This window comes from Rhopilema esculentum, chromosome 14, assembly GCF_057945365.1.
Source record: "Rhopilema esculentum isolate cy_ngs chromosome 14, ASM5794536v1, whole genome shotgun sequence".
Lineage (NCBI taxonomy): Eukaryota > Metazoa > Cnidaria > Scyphozoa > Rhizostomeae > Rhizostomatidae > Rhopilema > Rhopilema esculentum.
The window spans coordinates 5,724,099-5,743,416 of record NC_142828.1 but is presented as its reverse complement, the minus strand read 5'-3'; the positions used below and the strand labels follow the sequence as shown (position 1 = coordinate 5,743,416).

Below are 19,318 nucleotides of genomic sequence, written 5' to 3'. Positions count from 1 at the left end.
CAAAATGATAAAAAAAATTTATCTAAAAACTCAAAGAATCAGTCATTTTTGGGTACAAGAATTAAAAAGGAACGATATTTGCGTAGCAAAACACTTTTGTTTTTCTTGACAGTAGATTGGCGCGACGGATTCACCGAGATTTATTCAGAAACGCGGTACGTCAACTGCTGAACGGTATTCACTGCAAAATTTCATACAGGTGAAATTGAGATTACCCAGACTGGACCTTTAGAATAAACACATTTAGGGATATACTGTATTTGATTATCCATATGTAAAAATAGCATCAAAAATAGAATACTGAAGCAAAAATTTAAAATTGCTACTGAAATTCGATTTGTTTACCTCCATTTCTAAACTTCCAAGAAAAGTTTTCTTGTGAGCTGGTTTTTAAAAAAATTGTTAATTTTTGTTGCATTCTAAAAAAATGTTCAAATGAGACATTTACGGAAGCATATCAAACTCAACAGCTGAAAAAAGTGTCAATGAAAAATTTAGCAAAAGGCCTACTGCTTCAAGAGTCAATCTGCCTGATTCGCATTTTCCTGAATCGAGCGCAACCAACAGCAGGATAATCGTTAATTCTGTCGCAAAACCAAGTGTAACCGTAGTTTTATATGCATTATTGTCGATAATAATGGTGCAAGATGAAAATTTAGAGATTAATGCGAGAAAATATAAGAACAGACTTTCAATTGATTCATACAACTTGACTTTATATACAAACAGAAAGATTAAAAGTGAGCAAGTAAAAACAATTTATCAATGCAACTGTATAGCGAAGTTAGGCCAGTGACAGCAAAATAATATTTTCAATAGTTGGGTTCAATGCAAACGCGGCCCATGCTAATAAAAATATGATATTGTAGAGAAAATCAAGGAGGGGCTGCAAACACATACGACCAAAACCGAGATAACAACAGGTTGTTGGTGGATATCAGTGTATATACATTCGTAATTGTACGCCAATTAGCGATATGTTCTAAATAAAATGAAATTAGAATACAAACATAAGTGTCTTCAAAGATAATTTAAATTTGCATCTTCGTGAATGTCTCTCTGCAATTTTTCGGATCATTCTTTTATACATTCAGATGCTGACCAAAATGACATAGGAAACATTCCAATAGAAAAAGGGATTTAAGATTTTCAATTGACAATTGCAGTTCTAAGCGGCAACTTGCTCCTCCCACTTGGGCTGTCACTAAAGTTTTTAGCCTTAATTGCAGGAGAAGAGTTCTCTTTGCCAGATTTTTCAGAATTGATCATCTGGAAGAAAATTTAATGGATATCAATAAGATGTAAATTTAAGACAACTAAATGTTAAAGGAAAGAAATAGTTTTACCTATTATTGAGCCAAAGTATAACTAACATTAATAGTGGAAGAATATATAAAATGAGAAAATGATGTTGATAGAAAGGGTACTAACCATTCTTTGAACATTTGCAACATTATTTTCTTTGTCTTCAGAAGGACTGTCAACACAAGGTGTTTCGACTTCGTTCTCCTGAAAGAAGGAAAAAACGTGGTGGAAAAATATCGCTTTTACTTCCATATCGCTAGTAAAGGAAGACCTTTTACTTAAAGAACTAACAATATACACAAAGGTCTTTTTGGGAGTGACTCTGAGCTCAGCATTGGCCAGAGAATAAAACAACCAGGGGTGGACCTTGGTCAAATATTGGAGAGGGGGGCAAGCCTATTGTTTCAACAAGATGACGTCACATTTCCCATTGCTTAAGAACAAAATACCAGTGTCCTCTAAAGAATTGGGTTCACCCCCCTCCCCCTCGCTTCCCCAGGTATCCGCCACTGAAAACAACGGCCCAAAAAGCGTCGACATGCTACAAAACAGCAAACCAATGATACAAACACAATCATTTCTCAATTTATGATCTACGAAAAACTCACCTCTGTTTCGTCAAAGTCTATCGAAGGGAGGTCATTTTCCTGTCTAAATTTGGCAATAAGAAGCTCGTGAGGTTCTGTTTTAGCTAGATCAGCTGGGTATTCAAATTTTCTCCTTTGAGGAGTTTCACCTGAAATTCAATATAATGTTTTAGCAGATTTGATTACTCAAATTTTAATTGAAGGATAAACTGCAAAATACAAATATGGAAATATACTTTAATAGAACAGAAAAAGCAAAGATCTTTTCAAGCTAGAAGCAAATTAGAACAACGGCATGTCTTTGTACAACTAAGCAATCCTCTCATTTCACTAGCAAAAGAACTTTTAAATCTCTACTGTGAATGCCTTTTGGCTAAAGAAATGGGTCATTTGAAAACTGCATTGTTCCTACCCCTTGAAAGCAACAGGTCCATAACAGGTACTAAGAACAAGAGATTTGAGACTGTTTCGCGAGACAAGAAATATTTATGAAAATTCGGTGAATAATATGGCTTTACTGGAATTCGACAGAGCTTAACAACAACCATAACAGATTCCTCGCTTGTCTGCGCATTACTGACGAGAAGAGTGAACTGAGAAAAGTCTTCTGAAAAAAGGTCCTGAAACTCTTCATATTTCATTTAAGTATGGTCGTTCTTCGGCCGTGGAGTATTCTCAAATTTCGAGTAAGCCGTTTTTGAAGGTGTCTGTTTTCTACAGGAGCTGCTTTTTGTACTTGTTACAAATTATTTACCTGTAGGAACCACACGCTGTAATCTTTTATCCAGGAACTGATCAATATCTTCTTGTAAATTCTCATTTCGATTTGTCATTTGATCGGTCCACGCTGATGTCTCCTTGAACTCTTCCTCTACGCACAGATTGATGTCATCTCTGGCCTCGTTCAGGGCAGCAATATCTGTATCACTTTTCTCTTGAATTCTTCCAGCAAAGTCATTCTCTTGATGCATTATTGCCTTAAAGCAATGACAGAAGTTAGCAAAGGTTGATGCTTTTTCAGTGAATCTGGATTTAGCGATACATCCCGAATGCTTTTCGAAAAGCAATGTCATAAAATCATAAGCAATATCATAAAAAGATCAATTCATATCATACAATAAAGATATTTTTCATTTATGATAATGCTTTAAAGAATTGTGACATTTAGATGAATCAAACTTTTAAAGAGATTAACAAGTAGACTGAATGCAAGCAATTTATTTTCCCTGCAACGGTCTCGATCATATTAAATTACGGAACATGCTCTTACTTTTGCTTTATTCATGAAGGCTGACACTGGCAAAACTGGCAGGTGTTTTGCTATGTTTTGGTAAACATTTAGTAAGAGCATTAAATAAATTTTCGCCACAAAACTTTAGATGCACTATCAACAAATGATTCTCCAGTCGAATCACAAACCTTTTGAAACTCAAGCATGGCCAAACAAAGATCACACATAAGAAATAAGAGCAATAGCTGTTTAAAAGTAAAAAAAGACTTACTGCAGTACACTCCAACATATCTTCGAGATCAGAATGACGTTTTTCAAGGCCATCCTCGGCAAAATTGTTTAACTTGTCTTGGTTTGACTCCAAGTTCTGAAACCAGAGGTTGCTCGTTACTGTTTTACAAATTCAGACAGATATACACTAAAAGGTAAATCAATGGTTCCAACTGCTCCTTAGAAATTTTTTAGAATAACCACGGTATAGTAATTTTGGTAATTCGGTAACTCTATTAGAAAATACCTGGCAAATTTCGTTTAAGAATGCTTCCTCGGCATTCGACACAACTTGCGCTTGAGCACTGATGCTGTCGCAGTGGTCTTTGACCTAAAACGAAGGAAAATCAGCTTAAATGATTCTCTCAGTTCTCGTTAGAAACATTCTGCGATGGTTTGATGAATTTAACAAGTAATTCATCTATCCTTTCTAAGGAAAAAAGGAATTAAGTTAAAAAGCGAAGTTCTGAAATGAATGCTCAAACCATAATTGATAAAAAGTGGTTAGAAAAATTGAGAAGAACGTAAAAGAAGTTTGGGCGATTTTCTTTGGCTTGGGCGATCTTTAAGGGTTGGGGGAATCTTTAGGGTGTAAAATCTCTGCTTTCTTTCCTGGTGTTGGTGTGATCAGGTTGAGCACTCTTAATTGAACTTCGGAGATTACAAGTATTTGATAATCTTACCAATAAATTCAAAGCAAGAGAGAACTTAACACGGGAGATTACATTACAGCGAGTAAAATTTACTGACCATTGTGTCTGATGCTTCAAAATCGACCAGTCTTTGTGAAAACCACAAATCAGTGGTCGAACCAAAAGAATTAGCATTGCTCAGTATTGACGCTACTTGACTGGAAGAAGAAAACACAGATTTGTGAAAAATTCAGACAACGAGGATATCTACTGATAACCGAAAGGATAAAGGTTTGTTTCTCTAGAAAGTACATTATATTTTTAAATTCTATTTTTGTGTAGGTTGATATGCATCTCTTGACCTCTTTTAAACACCAGATGTATCACTTGACTTTTTATTATTAATGCGAGTAACGCAACATTAAAATCACACGATGTATCTTGGGTGTTGTTTGTGTGATGGAAACCTGTTTTCACCCATAAAAAGCTTTATTTGAGGTTTGCTTGCCCACTCACCTGGAGACGTTCTGCTGTAGCGCTTGTTCGTGTTTCTGGAGACTAACAACTTCCTCCTCAATCTTGAATGAAATTAGTACAAGTTAACGTATACAGGGGCGAAAATACCGGGGGGGTGTGGGGGGGTGTGACACCCCCCCAATCCAAAAAATAGTCGATTTCGCAGGGCAATCGAAGATTTCGCAGGGCGCCAAGAAGAGCTTTATTGCCACGCAGAAATGCCACCTCTGAAGTTCGTAAAGGGCCGTTTAGGAATTTTTAAATGGAAATATCGTATTTTTTATGAACCTCCCTTCCTGACATTGTATTTTGGAGAACGGAACAGGTATGTAAATAAAAGCTCCGTTATTTGCAAGGCGAAAGCATTTCTTACCGAAAGTCATAGCCAATGGATGCAATGATGGATGCATATGTTTATGAGGGCAAAATTGAGTCCATGCAAATTAATTTAAGTTGTAAATTATTTTCATGACAGGCACGGCGTCACTGGGGGGAATAGGGGGCTGAAGGCCCTCACTTTGATCAAGATAAGAATTTTTTATCATTTTTTCTATTACTTTTTAACAGTGCATGAACTAAAAAACATAATAAATCGTTAAGATACCGAATTTGTTTCATCTAATTGCTAACTTTTTCACGTATATTTTTATCATTTTTCTTTCATTTGCATTAATTCAGTAAATCATTTTCTGTATCATTGCAATGTTTTAATTTTTGATGTGTAAACATGTCCTTCTCGATACAAGAAACTGCACATTTCTGTTCAGGAAAAAAAATTCCTCAAATCAAAACAACATCTTCCTCTGTCATTCACAACTACGTGCAATCTGAAACGAAAGGTTGCCGTTTCTTTCCTTCCCCAACGTTTAACACTAGAGTTTTAGCATGATATTCCCCCTCCCTATTTTTTCCAATAAACAATAATATTTTCAATAAACAATCAGTTCTTTTAGCACAATAGTATTTTGCTAAATTTTTGTCTGAAAGATGCTTTTTAGCCCTTTTAGAAGGTATAATTTCAAAAATTTTCTTCACGTCGGACCCAACCATGGTGGGTCCTCCTACCTCACTTAACTTGATTCTTAGTCCCCCTGAGCTAAATTTCGTTGCGCTGTCTGCATCATGTATCCCCCCCCCCATTAGCTGTTTATTAACTAGTATTTTGCAAACCAACATTCAATGAAGTGAATATAAAAAAAAATTACGCTCACGTAGAGAAATAGATATTTCATAGGCAATGAAGTTTCAAGTTTGTTTTTATTGCTTAGAAGTTTGTCTTTGGTAAAGACCAGTGTACACTGGTAAAGCTTTCACTAGTAACCTATAGACAAACCGTTGCTACGAGGTCTGCAGGGCACCACTCAGTTTTGCAGGGCAGAAACCCTTTTCACCCCCCCAAACCTATTGGCCAAGTTACGCCCCTGAACGTATAGATAGCCCTCAGTGCAAGATAAACAACGATATTTTAACAAATTAAAAAAGAACGCTTTAACGATGTTATGCCCTAGAACTTGGATAGTGGAATGTCTTTAAATAGGTGGGAAAAGATTTTTTGAGCTCCGTTTAACTTTTCAAAGCGTTGAAGGTTTGAAATAACATTCAGCTCTTCCAAATTGAATATCCTTTTCAGGAAATGACCTTTCCTTTGTGTTAGCTCAAAAATGAAATGGTGAATGTTAATTGTTACTACGCAGATGCCAACTGCATGCGCAAAGACAACTTGCCTTATGTTATTGAATCGAAATGTCAAAAAACGTACCACATTTAGGCCTTTCTTGGCTTGTTCGGTTTGTTTACAGAATAAATTTTGTAGTTTAGACGACAAGACATCCGTCACTTCTGACATGAAACCTTGTAGCAATTCCTAAAAAATGATCACAATGATTTCAAAAGAACGGGAACGGCTGAAAAAGCTAATCAATATTGCTAAATTTCCAGTTTTCAACCAGTGGCGGGCACCTTCCAATACTTTGGAGGACAATAGTCTTTTGTTCTAAAACAATAGGAAAATGTGGCGTCATATTAAAACAATAGGCTGCCCCCAATATTTGACCAAGTGTCCGCCCCTGTCTTCGATTGCAATGTCTTTTGTGTCAAGACAGCAGCAGGAACAAAAAGCAGAGATGGTGTCACGGGAATGAGGTAACTCTACACAAGGAGGTAACAAATATCACATTCTTTATTGACACGAGAAAGCATCAAAACAGCAAGGACACACTCTGTTGGAATTAACGAGAAGGAAAAACGCAGAGACCAAAGTCTTTTGAATCGTGTAAGCCAACACTTAAGAAAAACTTCCAAAAAGTTATATTTCAAACGAGCATCAGGATTCTACCCTTGAAACTAGTTTTCCATGTTCTGTAATGAATAAATTAAAACAAAACAGAGTTTAGAATTGAAACAGCTGCCATGTCCCAGCAACTGCTGTGAGCACGGAACAAAATCCTCTGAAAAACCAGAAAGTCTCTTTGAAAATCAATCTCCTGACGATATTTATGCAAATATGAAAGATCTGTCACCTGGCTCGTAATTACTGAGAGTTCATAAATTTTACAGTATAGAAGTACATTGTACCTGATTCAGCTGTTCCCGCTCTGCAACCCAAGTCCTGTTGGTTTGTTGGATTCGCTCGAATGACTGGTCCTAAAGCAAATGAAGTTCTAAGTGAGTAACAAGAAATATATATTTAATATACGAAATTGGAATATTTTGTTTTGCAGTTGGCGGTTCAATGCTAGTTCAAACAATAACAAATTAACAACAAGAGACATTTTAATTTCATTCAAGTTTCATCAAAGATTGCTTGAAAAAGCTAATCAATCTTTCGAGTGACCTAAATTACAAAGCGTCACTAAGATGAAGATTTTATTTTGCTTTCCTAAATTACATTTTCGTTAAACTTTAGAAACAGTGGTTTTATTAAAAACTTCCATGTCGAAAGCATTTAGCTACCAGCAAGGGTTAGGAACGTCAAAAGACATCCTGCTACGAAAGCAAGCGGAATATTATTTCAAGGTTGAAAACATAGGGACTAGAAAAAGTAACTCTTGTCTTAGATTCTTCATAGAAGTAAAAACAATACTGTTGATCTAATTAGCGACTGGTTATTCAGTTAATTAGCCTGATGAAATCGTTAGACTAATTAACGGAATGTTACTCGGTACAGAAGGCTGGAAAAACAAAAATTCTCTCTGAGGATGATTGTATTGACCATACTAAAAATTCTATTCAGAATAATCTACACGGAAAAACAAACAAGTAGATGTAAACAAAACTGTAAGGTTACTATGGAAACTACTTAAATTACAAAGATAGATTGACATTTGGTATCATTAGTGAATAGAAAGAAGCGAACAGTAGAGCGAATGGGGAATTGGGCTGAGTTGTGAAAAGCTGCCAATAACAAAGGAAGGCAAAAAAATTAAAAACATTGATGCACGTCAGCCAATAAAAGAGCAAAGAGGGCAAAATATGGTTGGTAGTTCTGATGACAACCAGTTGAAAGAACTAGCTCTTTCTAGCAGCTTTACAAGCTTAAGCTTTATCAAAAAGCAGATGTCTTTCATAAAAAGTGGTTGAACATTGGACTTCTTACTGGCAAAAAAGAGAATAAAGAGCAGAGTAACGAGAACGAAAGCTACCTGATCATGCATGTGATTGTCAACCGCACCATTGATAAGCATCAGGCGTCCTTCGAGTCGCTTCACAAACATCTTTTCCTCTTCTTGTTGGCGCAAGATCTAGATTGTCGAAAAGCGACTTTAACATCGTTCTTTTGGTCTTTCAAATGCACGTTAAAGCAAAATATATACCAGACAAAAACATTCAACTTGTAGGTATAAAACAACGTTGATATTTCAAGCATCCTCTTGCTGGAATAACAATTCATATCAATTTGCAACATGTTGCTATTTTGTTATCTCGAAAACGGTCACAAATAAGGACATGAAATATTTCCTTGGCCTTAACAAAATAGGCTTGAATTGCATTCGAAATTTCCGTGAGTAAAAACCATGAGATTTAAGGCAGAAAATTCATCCCCACGGAAGCTGAACAAGCAAGTGGCTTTTAAACCTATTCGACTCTCAGTCAAAACATAAGTTAAACCATTCTTTGATGCAACATGTCATCAAGCCAAGACTTTAAATACAACCTGCCTCTCAGTAACAAAGTAAAACTAACCTCTCCTCGAATATTTTCATGAAATGCAAGAATTTCTTGGTGCATAGACTTGACACTGTCACCAATCAGCAACATTTTTGGGGAGAAAGAAGCAATTTCGTGGTCCCTGATCTTCGTGACATATTCATCCTGTATGATTCACAAAAACAATATTACTTTGAATGTAACTCATTGTGATAAGCTTTTGAACAAAATCTTTGCGACAAGCTATTGGACGTACGTTTTAGAAAAAGTCATACACATTGCTTTGCCCAGGGTTGAAATATTCGGTGCCTCTGAGTTAGAAATATGTTATTTCAAGTAACCAGAAGATTTGCTACATTACTCATCTCAACTTTAACTAGCTTTTTGCGGTTTATAACATTATAAAAAGATATTTTTCATCTAAACTCTGTTTTTCAACCCCTATTTATGAATTTTCTAAAAACGTGTAATTAGAACAGAGTCTTGCCCTAAATCCTCGAAAGGCCTCCTTTCCTTCTCATCCTCTGCCCCTGAAATTGTTCCAATCATAGGGGTGAAAAATTTGAATAACCCCCCCCCCCCCACTCTTGAGCGAGCCTCACCCTGAAATTCCAAAATTTTGCAATACGATATTTTGGTTGATGTTAAATACAGTATTCAAGGGAAATTGATAATAAAAATAAATGAAGCTTTTTCATATTGTTTTTGTGTTAGTATTGTTGTCAGCATGTTTCAATTTTCAAGCCCCCTTCCAAAAAATGGCCCCTAATCGAAAATGTTTCAAATCAATAAGCACCCAAAAAATTAGTTCGAAAATTTACGGTATGCGAAATTGCACCAGAAACTTCAAATATAACCATCGGATAAGCGGATTCACAAGATCGAATTGAAAAAAATTGTTTTTGCTACACATTCATGTGTATTCACAACCTTTTTGGGTTGTACTCAGTAGGCCATCATTGGTTTCCAAAACAGAAACAACTGACAACCCTTAAACGGCATAAATATCTTCAACTTTAAAGATATTTAAACATAAATATATTTAACTTTAATTTGAAAGATACTTCATGTGGTTTATTGAACATCAATATGTCTATTGACACATTATTAACACAGGTCAAAAAATACTTCTACGTGAATGTAACAAAAGGAGTTTATAGGAGCATACGTGTTTTACTCGAGATATAATTACCTTAGCAGCCTGCATTTCTTTACAAAAGGCATCATTTTCAGTATCAGTCTTTTCAACGGATTCCTGTGAATGTAAAAAAGCATTTTAGTCACTTCTTATCATTGAGAGAGCAAATCTATGAAAAAAGGCTTTTTGGGGGTTTGTCAAACTGCGTAAATGCCTGAGAAGAAATTGCCATACACTGGATTTTGAAAATTGTTAAATCTCGATAACTGCCGTAAAAATCCTCGAATTGGACAACAGCCTCGCATAGGCTTCCCATTAGTTGACATCAGCTTGGAACTGAAAACTGTCCAACCCCCCGACCAAAACATGCCAATATAATACACGATTGTAGTCTATGGCAGACCATTTTGAAAAACGAAAAATGAAAAAAGGAAATAACTGAAACATCCTGGTTGTCAACAACGTCTTGCAGAATGGTTTGTTCCTCAAAGTGAACGTGAAAAATTGAAAAGCTTAGAATACAATTTATTTGTATGACGACTTTCAGAAAATATTAACGAGCCCTCCTTGCTTAATCTCCTCACTTTCTCGTCAACCCTTATCTAAAATTTATATAAATGAGAAAGCATCTAGAGGGCTAGTTTGAGGATTTACAGGGCCTGGCAAGGTCAGGTATGATAGGTTCAACGCTTGCTATGTTGATTTCACTTGTAGAATGCTCGATGCCGCGTAGATGCATCGCATGTACCTGCTTTGGTGTGTATGGCAGGACAGGTCTAAATTGCTACTCCAAGATAAAGAGCATGAGCCAGCCTTATGCGAACATCATAATTATTTTAAATTGTTGTGTGTTCCTTCTGAGATTAGCCGTTGGAAGTTGTACTGTCTTGCAATGCAATTGACATTATATAGTTGATTTACCTTGTTCTTCAAAGAGACAGTGTCTAGGCTTTGTGTGAGGTCGAAGGCTCGATCTTGTACAATTTTGCTAGTCACTTCCATCGCATAGGACTGCATGCGTGCCAGTTCATCTACGACCGCAAACAAGTTATGAATTAACAAAATATCGTAGGATTAAACTATTTAGGCACAGTCAGTATAATATTAGCAATTTATTCCTTTGCACTGGTTTAGGCAGCGAATATCTACACTATAACAACCTAATATCGGTTCCTATTACAAAAAACAATAAAGATGCAATCTACATTTTTATTGTAACTCGCTGAGAAAAGGTTCCAAATTCAAAAGCTACAGAAGATATCTTAGACGGCAATAAAGGGAATGCAGAGATGTTTGAACTCTTCAAGCCTCTCTATCAAATCTTAGAAAGAGCCATTCGCATAAATAAGAATAAGATCGAGAGTATTACATACATGATACATGGCTTAATCAATTTCAACATAAATTGGTATTTTTTAAAGAGTGGCTATGGTTTCAGGATTCGAGCACAAAAGGACTTTCAAAGAAAAAAGATAATGATTGTAAAACTTAAGAGAAAACACACCCATCTTTGAAGTGATTGCTGAGAGAAATCCTTGCTGCCGTTTCCTGCACAACTCCAAGTCCGATCCCATTCTTGCAATGTTTTTATGCATTTCTGATTTGAACATGCTGCAGCTGTTTTCGTTATGGGAATGAACGTTGCTTGTTCTATCTAGCTTTGAATGCAGTCCTTCGACGTCAGAAATACTTTCACCTACAGTTCTCAATAAATCTGTCGCTTGACCATACAGGTGGCTGCCTTTATCCACGTGATGCTCTAATAGATGCTGTCTCTCATCTCTCTGCTGCGTCGTCACTTGTAAATTCTTCGAGGTGACCTCCAGCTCGCCCTTCGTGTTGTTAAAAAGTGAGGTGATTTTCTCTACTTCCTTTTCCATGGCAGATATCTTGTCAACATAATCCTGAATCGACGATTTCTGTGCTTGCAGTTTCGTTTGCATTTCGCTATTTGAAAACACAAGATATTACCCCTAACGAAACATCAACTGTATCGAGAATTTCATGTACACTAAATTCGACTTTTGGCATCTGAGTACAAAGTTTTACGTTTACAGCATGCTTAACCCTTTCGTAATACAAAGTTCTACGTGTTTACGTTCCACACATCTTAGGTTCCATACAAGATGCTGGATAATTTTTAAACGGAGAATGGGCGGCTGTATCTAGATGTCTGATTTTTTTCCTCGGTTTGAAATTTCAAGCTAAGATAGACCTAGAAAAAAGTAGCTCAGGGACAGCAACAGCAACCTTAAGTGTAAAATGATCCATCCTCAGAGTGATAAATGCTACAGTGCGTCCAATTCTGTTCAGTTTATGTTTGTTTATAAAATGCGATTCATTGTAGTTATACAAGCAAAATCTCACGTGTAATTTTCCTCAGAGATGAAGATTCCATTCTTATCCCTTGCAGCAACAAGGTCGCGTTTCAGCCGTTCGATTTCTTCAGTATATTCCTAAAAGGAGAACAATTACATGACAGTCAAATGTTAATTCTTAAGCCATATATTGAATACTCTGGATGATTTTAGAAACCTTTCTGCGATGCCTCTTGTCGTATAACCATATTTCTACTACACTTTCAATTTTAATATTGAACTTTTTTATACCGTCTCAAATGCAAATGACATACAAAAGTATGTGAAATAGAATATAGACGACTGTTACAGCAAAACCCTAACAAAATTAGAAAAATCTTAAAGAATAATAGTAAATGTTTTCCTTTAAATAATCAATTACAACCAGGTTTAAAAGAACACTCAAATTCTTTACTACCAACCCATAGCTGAGCTTCTCTTTTAAACTCAGTTTGACGATACCTAAGCATTGCCTTAAAGAGTAACACATACAGGTTCCAATAGCAACATGAAAATCGAATTGAAAACCAAGTAGGCAACAATTTCAACAGCTTTAAGAGCATATAACAAACCCTATGGACACATTGTTAAGTCTAACCTTCAAGGGAGGTAAAGGAACCATCTGACTAAAGCAAGGTTTTTGCCTTGAATCAGTTAGGAAAAATAAAATAGGAATTGAATATGAGTCCAACTTAACGAAGTCCGAGTTACCAAGAGAACAACATTTGTCTCAGCATAAGATGGCCATCAATATAAGCAATTGCTGTGTATAGGCTGGATAAAGCAGTAACTGCAGTGTATACATACTTTGATAAGTGCCTTCTTTGTGAGCTTCTGGTTGATTTCTGGTTTGTTGAGGATATTCTTGGCACGGTAGGCATAATCCAATGTGCTCAGAGTTTCCTTAAAATAAAGAATGCCATTGCTTAATTTTTTTGGGATATTTTAAACAGCGTTTACAAAAAATAGGCTTAAATAGTCAGAAGACGACAGAAAACAATATATTTTTGTCCTATTAAATTCTACCCCTTCTTCATCTTCACTCTGCTACAATCAACAAAATAAATCCTGAAACTCCAATACATATGAGTACAGACCGTTTAAAAGGTTTTGTAAGGAATTATCAAAACCAAACCCATTAGAGATAATGTATTATGTGACAGTCGATCACAGAAAACTGTAGAGGCCTTATTTCAAGATGCCAACGCCAAATTAAAGGCCAAAGATGATTAATTATTTACACTTTGATTGGCAAGGCGTCACTTGTCTTAAAAAAGTAGAATCTCTCTTTAACATAAAGGAAGAATTCATACTCCAGTTTTACCAGAAACAGCCATACACCTCAACGAATTTAAGGATTTCTTCATGAAGAGGGAAGATTTGTATGAATGGAAATGAAAGTACCTCAAGGTTGACAGCAGCCGGGGAAACAGTAGCAATAATGGATGTTTTGGTGCGACCACCAAGAGAATCTTGCAATACTCGTGTCAACTTGCTTTCCCTGTATGGCACATGAGGAGCCCGTTCAACCAAGGCGGTTATTACACGGCCAAGTGTGAGAAGACTCTGATTTATTGTTCCTTTGAACAGAAAAAAAGTAATATATAAAACTGTTAACAATTGTCAAAGTCAAGGGATACAGAAATGATTAAAAGAGAAAAAACTATATTTGGGTTAAAATTTCTGCTTTATACGGGGCATTATTTAAAATATCAATAGTACCATATACTGCATTAAACGTCCCTTATTGTATAATATGTGACATTCTCCAAATTCACTAAAGGTAAAACAAGAGATGAACAATAGGCACTTGAGATAACTTTGTTTCGGTTTGACAACTATCGAATATTTCTTACGATAAATGTCATATGAAAAACCTTTTTAGCAAACGAAATTGACCTTTCTTTGGACGTTTAAAGCAACAAGTTTAACCCCTGTTTGACCAAATTAAAATATTTTTACTAAGAGTTGAATGATTACTAGAAAAGATTTGGTAAGATATTATATTTAGCAAGATAAGATATTGAAAGCTGTAATATCTGCATCAATATATGCAAAATCATCAAGTTGATACCATCACCAAGAAATCTGAAAAATTATTAGCAAATAAAACAAAAACTTTCATGCCTGCTTCTCTTGCTCTTTTGTCTACAGCCCCAGACCTTCCAATGTTTTCACTGCCAGCCAAGTCCACCTGAACATCAACAAACATTTTTGCATATAATAGAGATAAAAAACAGCACACAAACAGCAAGTAAATTAACAAAACACAAGGAAGGTTAAAAAACGATAAACATACAAAGAATAAAAAGGAGAGATCACATTATCCAAGTTTTTAGGGCATATTAAGAGAATAGCAAAGCAAAGGCATGTTATTGACATCATAAAAACTTGTTGACAGTAGCGTTTAAACTGTGATTATCTTGCACTTCAAAACAAAAATTATACTCAACATTTTCACAAGCTTGGAAGAAATTCAAACTAACTTCTATTTTGCAACCATTTCTGTCAATTTTGTATGGTTAAAAAGATTGATTTGGAAAAAAAAGCATTGATACAACAATTGAGATAAACATAATCAAACTTGATAGAAATTTATAAAGATAAAGTAGAGGTACACACCAAATTCAATTTTCCAGTTTTTAAGAATTCTTCTCCATTAATGTTGTTTTCTTTCATGTGAATTGTTACAGAGAATAAAGTGTGTGATCGACTAAAAAATAGCAGATTAATAAATATATTTGATCTCAAACAGCAAATCACAACAAAGTATGTCCAGCCACAAATTTAGTATTAGGACATTAACAGGATATGTGTAGTCTTAAAAAATTGGAGAATAGCCATACTATTATATCAAAACATTTACTCTTGTGCCTAAAGATGACAGTAAAAGATAAAATCGAAGTAATCAATGTTGCTGTACTGTCACAGGGATTTCAGTGACACAATAGCGCGTGAGCTTGCAGGCAAGCGCCTGAGGTTATCTTTAAGAGCTATTAGTCGCACACCCAGTGATAAATATTTCTCTTGAAGAGCGCGATTACCTGATCCTGATAGGTCAATCCACTTGAGAAACTCTTTTTAAAAACGGAAGTTTGACATCGAATCCTTCTTTCCACTACTCCGTTTTCGTATGTCTCCTTTTTCCGATCATTCAGTTTCTGTTATTCTTTAGCCGTTCCCATTGCTCTGGCCCACACCGTTTTGGCAAAACAAATACGAAGGTTTTCCTATTACTCTATTTTGTCTGTTTTTATATCCTTAGTTTGAGCTCATCTTGAAACAGAAGATGGACGAATTTGTTTTAAATTGACTCCGTTCTTGATTTTTTCATCAAAACAATTCATTGGGTTTTCATGTCCTGGCAGAGTAATTAGAACAAGGCATGATTTCCAACGGACTTGTACATTATTAATTGCCATTTGTTGGTTAAACAGGGCCTTCTTTTTGTTTTATTTGCTAACGGTATTTTTGTCTGTTTTTTCTGAAATTTGTCACGTTTCTAAAGTCACACAGTACCCTTCACGATAACTTATGAGGGAAACATGAACATAACTATACAATGTGTAGCATTCAGTTCATTTATTAAAAGTTTTGTCACTTTAATGATTCAGTCGAAAAAACTTTACTGCTTTGTGTTAACAAATAAATTTGTTTGTGCACCCCACTCTTATCATGCCAGTTTTTGGCTGCGCGCGTTGGTTTCTGAATGTGAAAGCCCTGCATTATGTATATACTTGATACTTGTCTATACATACACAAATTATCTGCCTGCATGCCATTTAGTTTGTTAATTAAAATAGTTTACTGAGAAGCTCTTACCTTGAATGAGCATTTAAAAGAGTGGCAGCTGTTTGCCTTTTCTGGGCACCCCTTTGAAGAATCTCATAAACTTCACTTCTGTCATGGACAATCACCTCCTCAATTCCATGGATCACAACAGAACCCTGAAATAACAGAAGAATATTTCAGTTATTTCAAAGTAAGGATTACAAACTAAAACATTTGTGTTAAATGTAACATAAACAACCTATTTAATTCAATCATTCTTTAAAACATGCCTAAGCAATTTGCACTTTGTAAAAATTACTTTTTTATCATAAACTTTGCCTTGTTGCCCAGGGAATCATTTTCAAACTATAGCATTTGCCATTGCATGCATCATCATCACATTCAAACCATAGCATTCATCACATGACATGAAATGCATTTTAAACAAAAAAACAATCTGTGCTGGTTGAGCTGGTTGAGTGAAAGAACTATTCTAAATCTGTGTGACCCTGTTACCATGACAGGAAGTAATTTTTAGATTAAAAGCCTGTTGATGAACTAGCTACACTTGTTCAGTAAATTACTGTTATGAATTTGCCTTGGGATCAAAATTATATCAAATCATAAAATGGATGAAGCCTTGTATAGAAGTATATATGCTGAAGGCTTTGTTGTGCAAAATGTGTAAGCCTTCATCATAAAAATACCTTCTTAGATGAATCTTCAAATATTCGAAGTCTCTGGCTATCTAGACTGCTTGTCCCCAGTAAATCAAATAACTCTTCATTATAGATTTCAAGAAATGAAACTCTTGCTGAAAACTCTGCACAGTCCTGGAAGAGAAAAAAAAATAAATTATGTTCTAATTTCTTGATTCAGTTTCTGCTAAAGATAAAATATCTTATCAAGTGATAAGATTAACATTGACTCACAACAGTGTAATATGTTCAAAGGAACAAAAACAGAACTACAACAAGAATAAAAAATAAGCATTGCTCAATGTTTCACTAACTCAAAATGATTTCTTTGTAGGGAGGGACTGCTTCTACTTGTCTTGTTCATCATTGATTCAATCCTTGAAAAAGGACTTGAAACAGTGTGTTGAAATCTATTACCTATTAACTTTGTCAAACAATTTAAGTTTTTATTGAGCAGCATTCTACATTTTTGCACAGAGTATTATTTGATTGGTTTGGTCACTTTTTCAACCTCACTGAAAGTTCTCAGTGATGTTAAGTCCACGCTAAGTACTTTTTGGTAGTTACAAAACTCTTTAAGGGTTTGCTAAACTTCTCCATTGTTTTTAAACATCCTGTTTTATGGTGCTAAACTCCAAACACCACTTGACAAAATAATTTAATGCGGTGGGTGAATGCTGCACAATCTGATATTGAATTTTTTGACTAGGACATTAGGCAACCAATATAAATTAAAAGTAAGACATCAAAAGAAAATGTAATACCTGAATGTTATATTCATTAAAAAAGAGATTTTCCTAAGATGTGTACTTTTATTACCTCTTGTTGTGGTAATTTCTCAAAGAGATGGTGCATGGCTCTTGGAATGATCCCTGCTAATGGATCCTAAAAAGAGAGAAACTTTATAATGCCAAACAATGAAGAATGGGCAAGAAATTCTAGACCACAAACTTGTTGAAAACTGGAGGATTTACAAAAACAAGCAGGAAACATGACTGAATATTCACATTTAAATCCACTTATTCACAAACAACATAAGACATAAGTTTTTGTGTTTTATATACAACAAAACATTTTTGAGCATTTATGGAGTTGTAAAACACATCTTTTCAGTCACCACTATAAAAACTCAATTGCTTGAAAACAGGGACAAAATTATCAATGTTGCTTTAATATATTGTGACTTTTCTATAAGTTTAAGCTGGAAAGAATTTATAAAAGAAACCAGTTCCACTAGAATGTTAAATCTTACATCTTGCCAGCTGTATTTGTCTCCTGGTGTTCTTTCTCCCTCCATGGTGAACGTTTTTCCTGTACCTGTTTGTCCATAACTGAATAAAAGAATAATGAAACTGAAAAAACTGTAGCCAAATTCAGTCTCAACTTCTTTTAAATGTTATATATATATCTAATTCCGTTATATAAAACGTTATATGTTATATAAAATGTTATATATCTAAGTCTAAAAACTTGGAATTACTATATAATTGACCATATGGGCTTTTTCGATAAATCCTGATATGACCTCCTATTTTGCAAAATAATATTTTAGGGGGGGGGTGGCTTATTTTAGAGAGAATTATTCATGGGAGGAGCTGTCTTATTAGGCAGTGCTGATCAGCCAAAAATATTACCAAGCAAGACTAATTTTCTCTACATATTCTAGATGTGTTTAAACAGCTTCAATTGTCTGAGAAAAAAACAGGAAATTATTTTATTGATTTCGATTAAACCTTTATTGGGGGTCATCAGAGTTTTGGGGGCTCTTATTCGCCTTAATTTAAGTAAAGCTCTAGTTTATGATTTGTATATAAAAAAGGGTATTTTCTGCAAAAATAGATGCACCACAAAAAACTGTTGAAATAGAAGTCATTCGCGTGGCTACATCGAATCTGTAGACCTAAATAAGACCGCTTGCATCACAAAATTGTTTTTCACTCACGCAAAAATGGTGCAATTGTATCCCATAAGTACTTCTTCTATTGCTGGACTCACAACATGATTGTATACATCTATCTGCTTTGAATCTGGCCCAAAAACTTTGTCGAAGACAAATGTCTTTTTGTTTCCTCTATCCAGATAGGAGAGGTCCTGCTTTACATGAATTTCTCTCTGGTCCGGAAAGCAGTCAACAACAGACGGAGAGCTAGCTTTAACTTCAGACTGGTTTCTTGGCCTAAAATGAAAATTATACAAGAGAACATTGCAATAGCTGTTGTCTCTAAAGAAGACTTAGTTTATTAACCGAGTATTATTTTTGAAATCGAATCTTTATGCTTGAAAAATATGCTCGAAGTCGCAGTCGCGAGGAGAGACGGGCCTAAACATCTTTAGTTGCTAAAGTTATTTGAAAAAGAAAAGTACCTGCATCTAACTGCCACTTGTATATTTTGATTCTTGTCAGCTTTCCCGTTACCCTTAACCATCTTGCAATTGATGATCGAGACAATTTTGCGCCAGTTTTTGCAGGAATATTAAAACACGTTTAACTTCACAGTTTCCCGCTTGAACTTTAGCAACAACGGTTTAAAATTTCAAATGTCAGCAAAATATAAAGCAGCCAATGAGAACCATCTGTTTTCGACAGAGGCTAACCGCAACAACACAACCTCCACGGGTCGCACGCTCCCTCGCGGTGCTAAACCTTGATATCTAAAATCAAATTAA

The 19,318-nt window shown here is 35.3% G+C and overlaps 2 protein-coding genes across 3 annotated transcripts in view; one reads left to right on the top strand and one right to left on the bottom strand.

Moving 5' to 3' along the window:
* Window positions 1-686: 686 nt before the first annotated feature.
* LOC135696266 (kinesin-like protein KIF11) lies at window positions 687-19,206 on the bottom strand. The gene is made up of 26 exons (XM_065215604.2): window positions 19,016-19,206; window positions 18,594-18,827; window positions 17,904-17,982; window positions 17,471-17,536; window positions 16,661-16,786; window positions 16,005-16,129; window positions 14,805-14,895; window positions 14,310-14,376; window positions 13,587-13,762; window positions 12,990-13,085; window positions 12,193-12,281; window positions 11,330-11,772; window positions 10,747-10,856; window positions 9,880-9,942; window positions 8,724-8,852; window positions 8,183-8,281; window positions 7,116-7,184; window positions 6,301-6,405; window positions 4,542-4,603; window positions 4,144-4,243; window positions 3,641-3,724; window positions 3,395-3,490; window positions 2,647-2,869; window positions 1,914-2,041; window positions 1,432-1,509; window positions 687-1,269 (listed from the first exon to the last, which is right to left on the bottom strand). Exons 1-26 carry the CDS (start codon window positions 19,075-19,077, stop codon window positions 1,150-1,152), a joined length of 3,120 nt encoding a protein of 1,039 aa, XP_065071676.2. The 5' UTR covers window positions 19,078-19,206; the 3' UTR covers window positions 687-1,149.
* LOC135696268 (uncharacterized) overlaps window positions 4,205-19,318 on the top strand; it is a 31,840-nt gene continuing 16,726 nt past the window's right edge. For both annotated transcript variants that reach the window (XM_065215611.2, XM_065215608.2), the window contains exon 1: window positions 4,205-4,316. The gene's annotated coding sequence lies outside the window, so the exon portion shown is untranslated. The remainder of the gene's footprint in view (window positions 4,317-19,318) is intronic.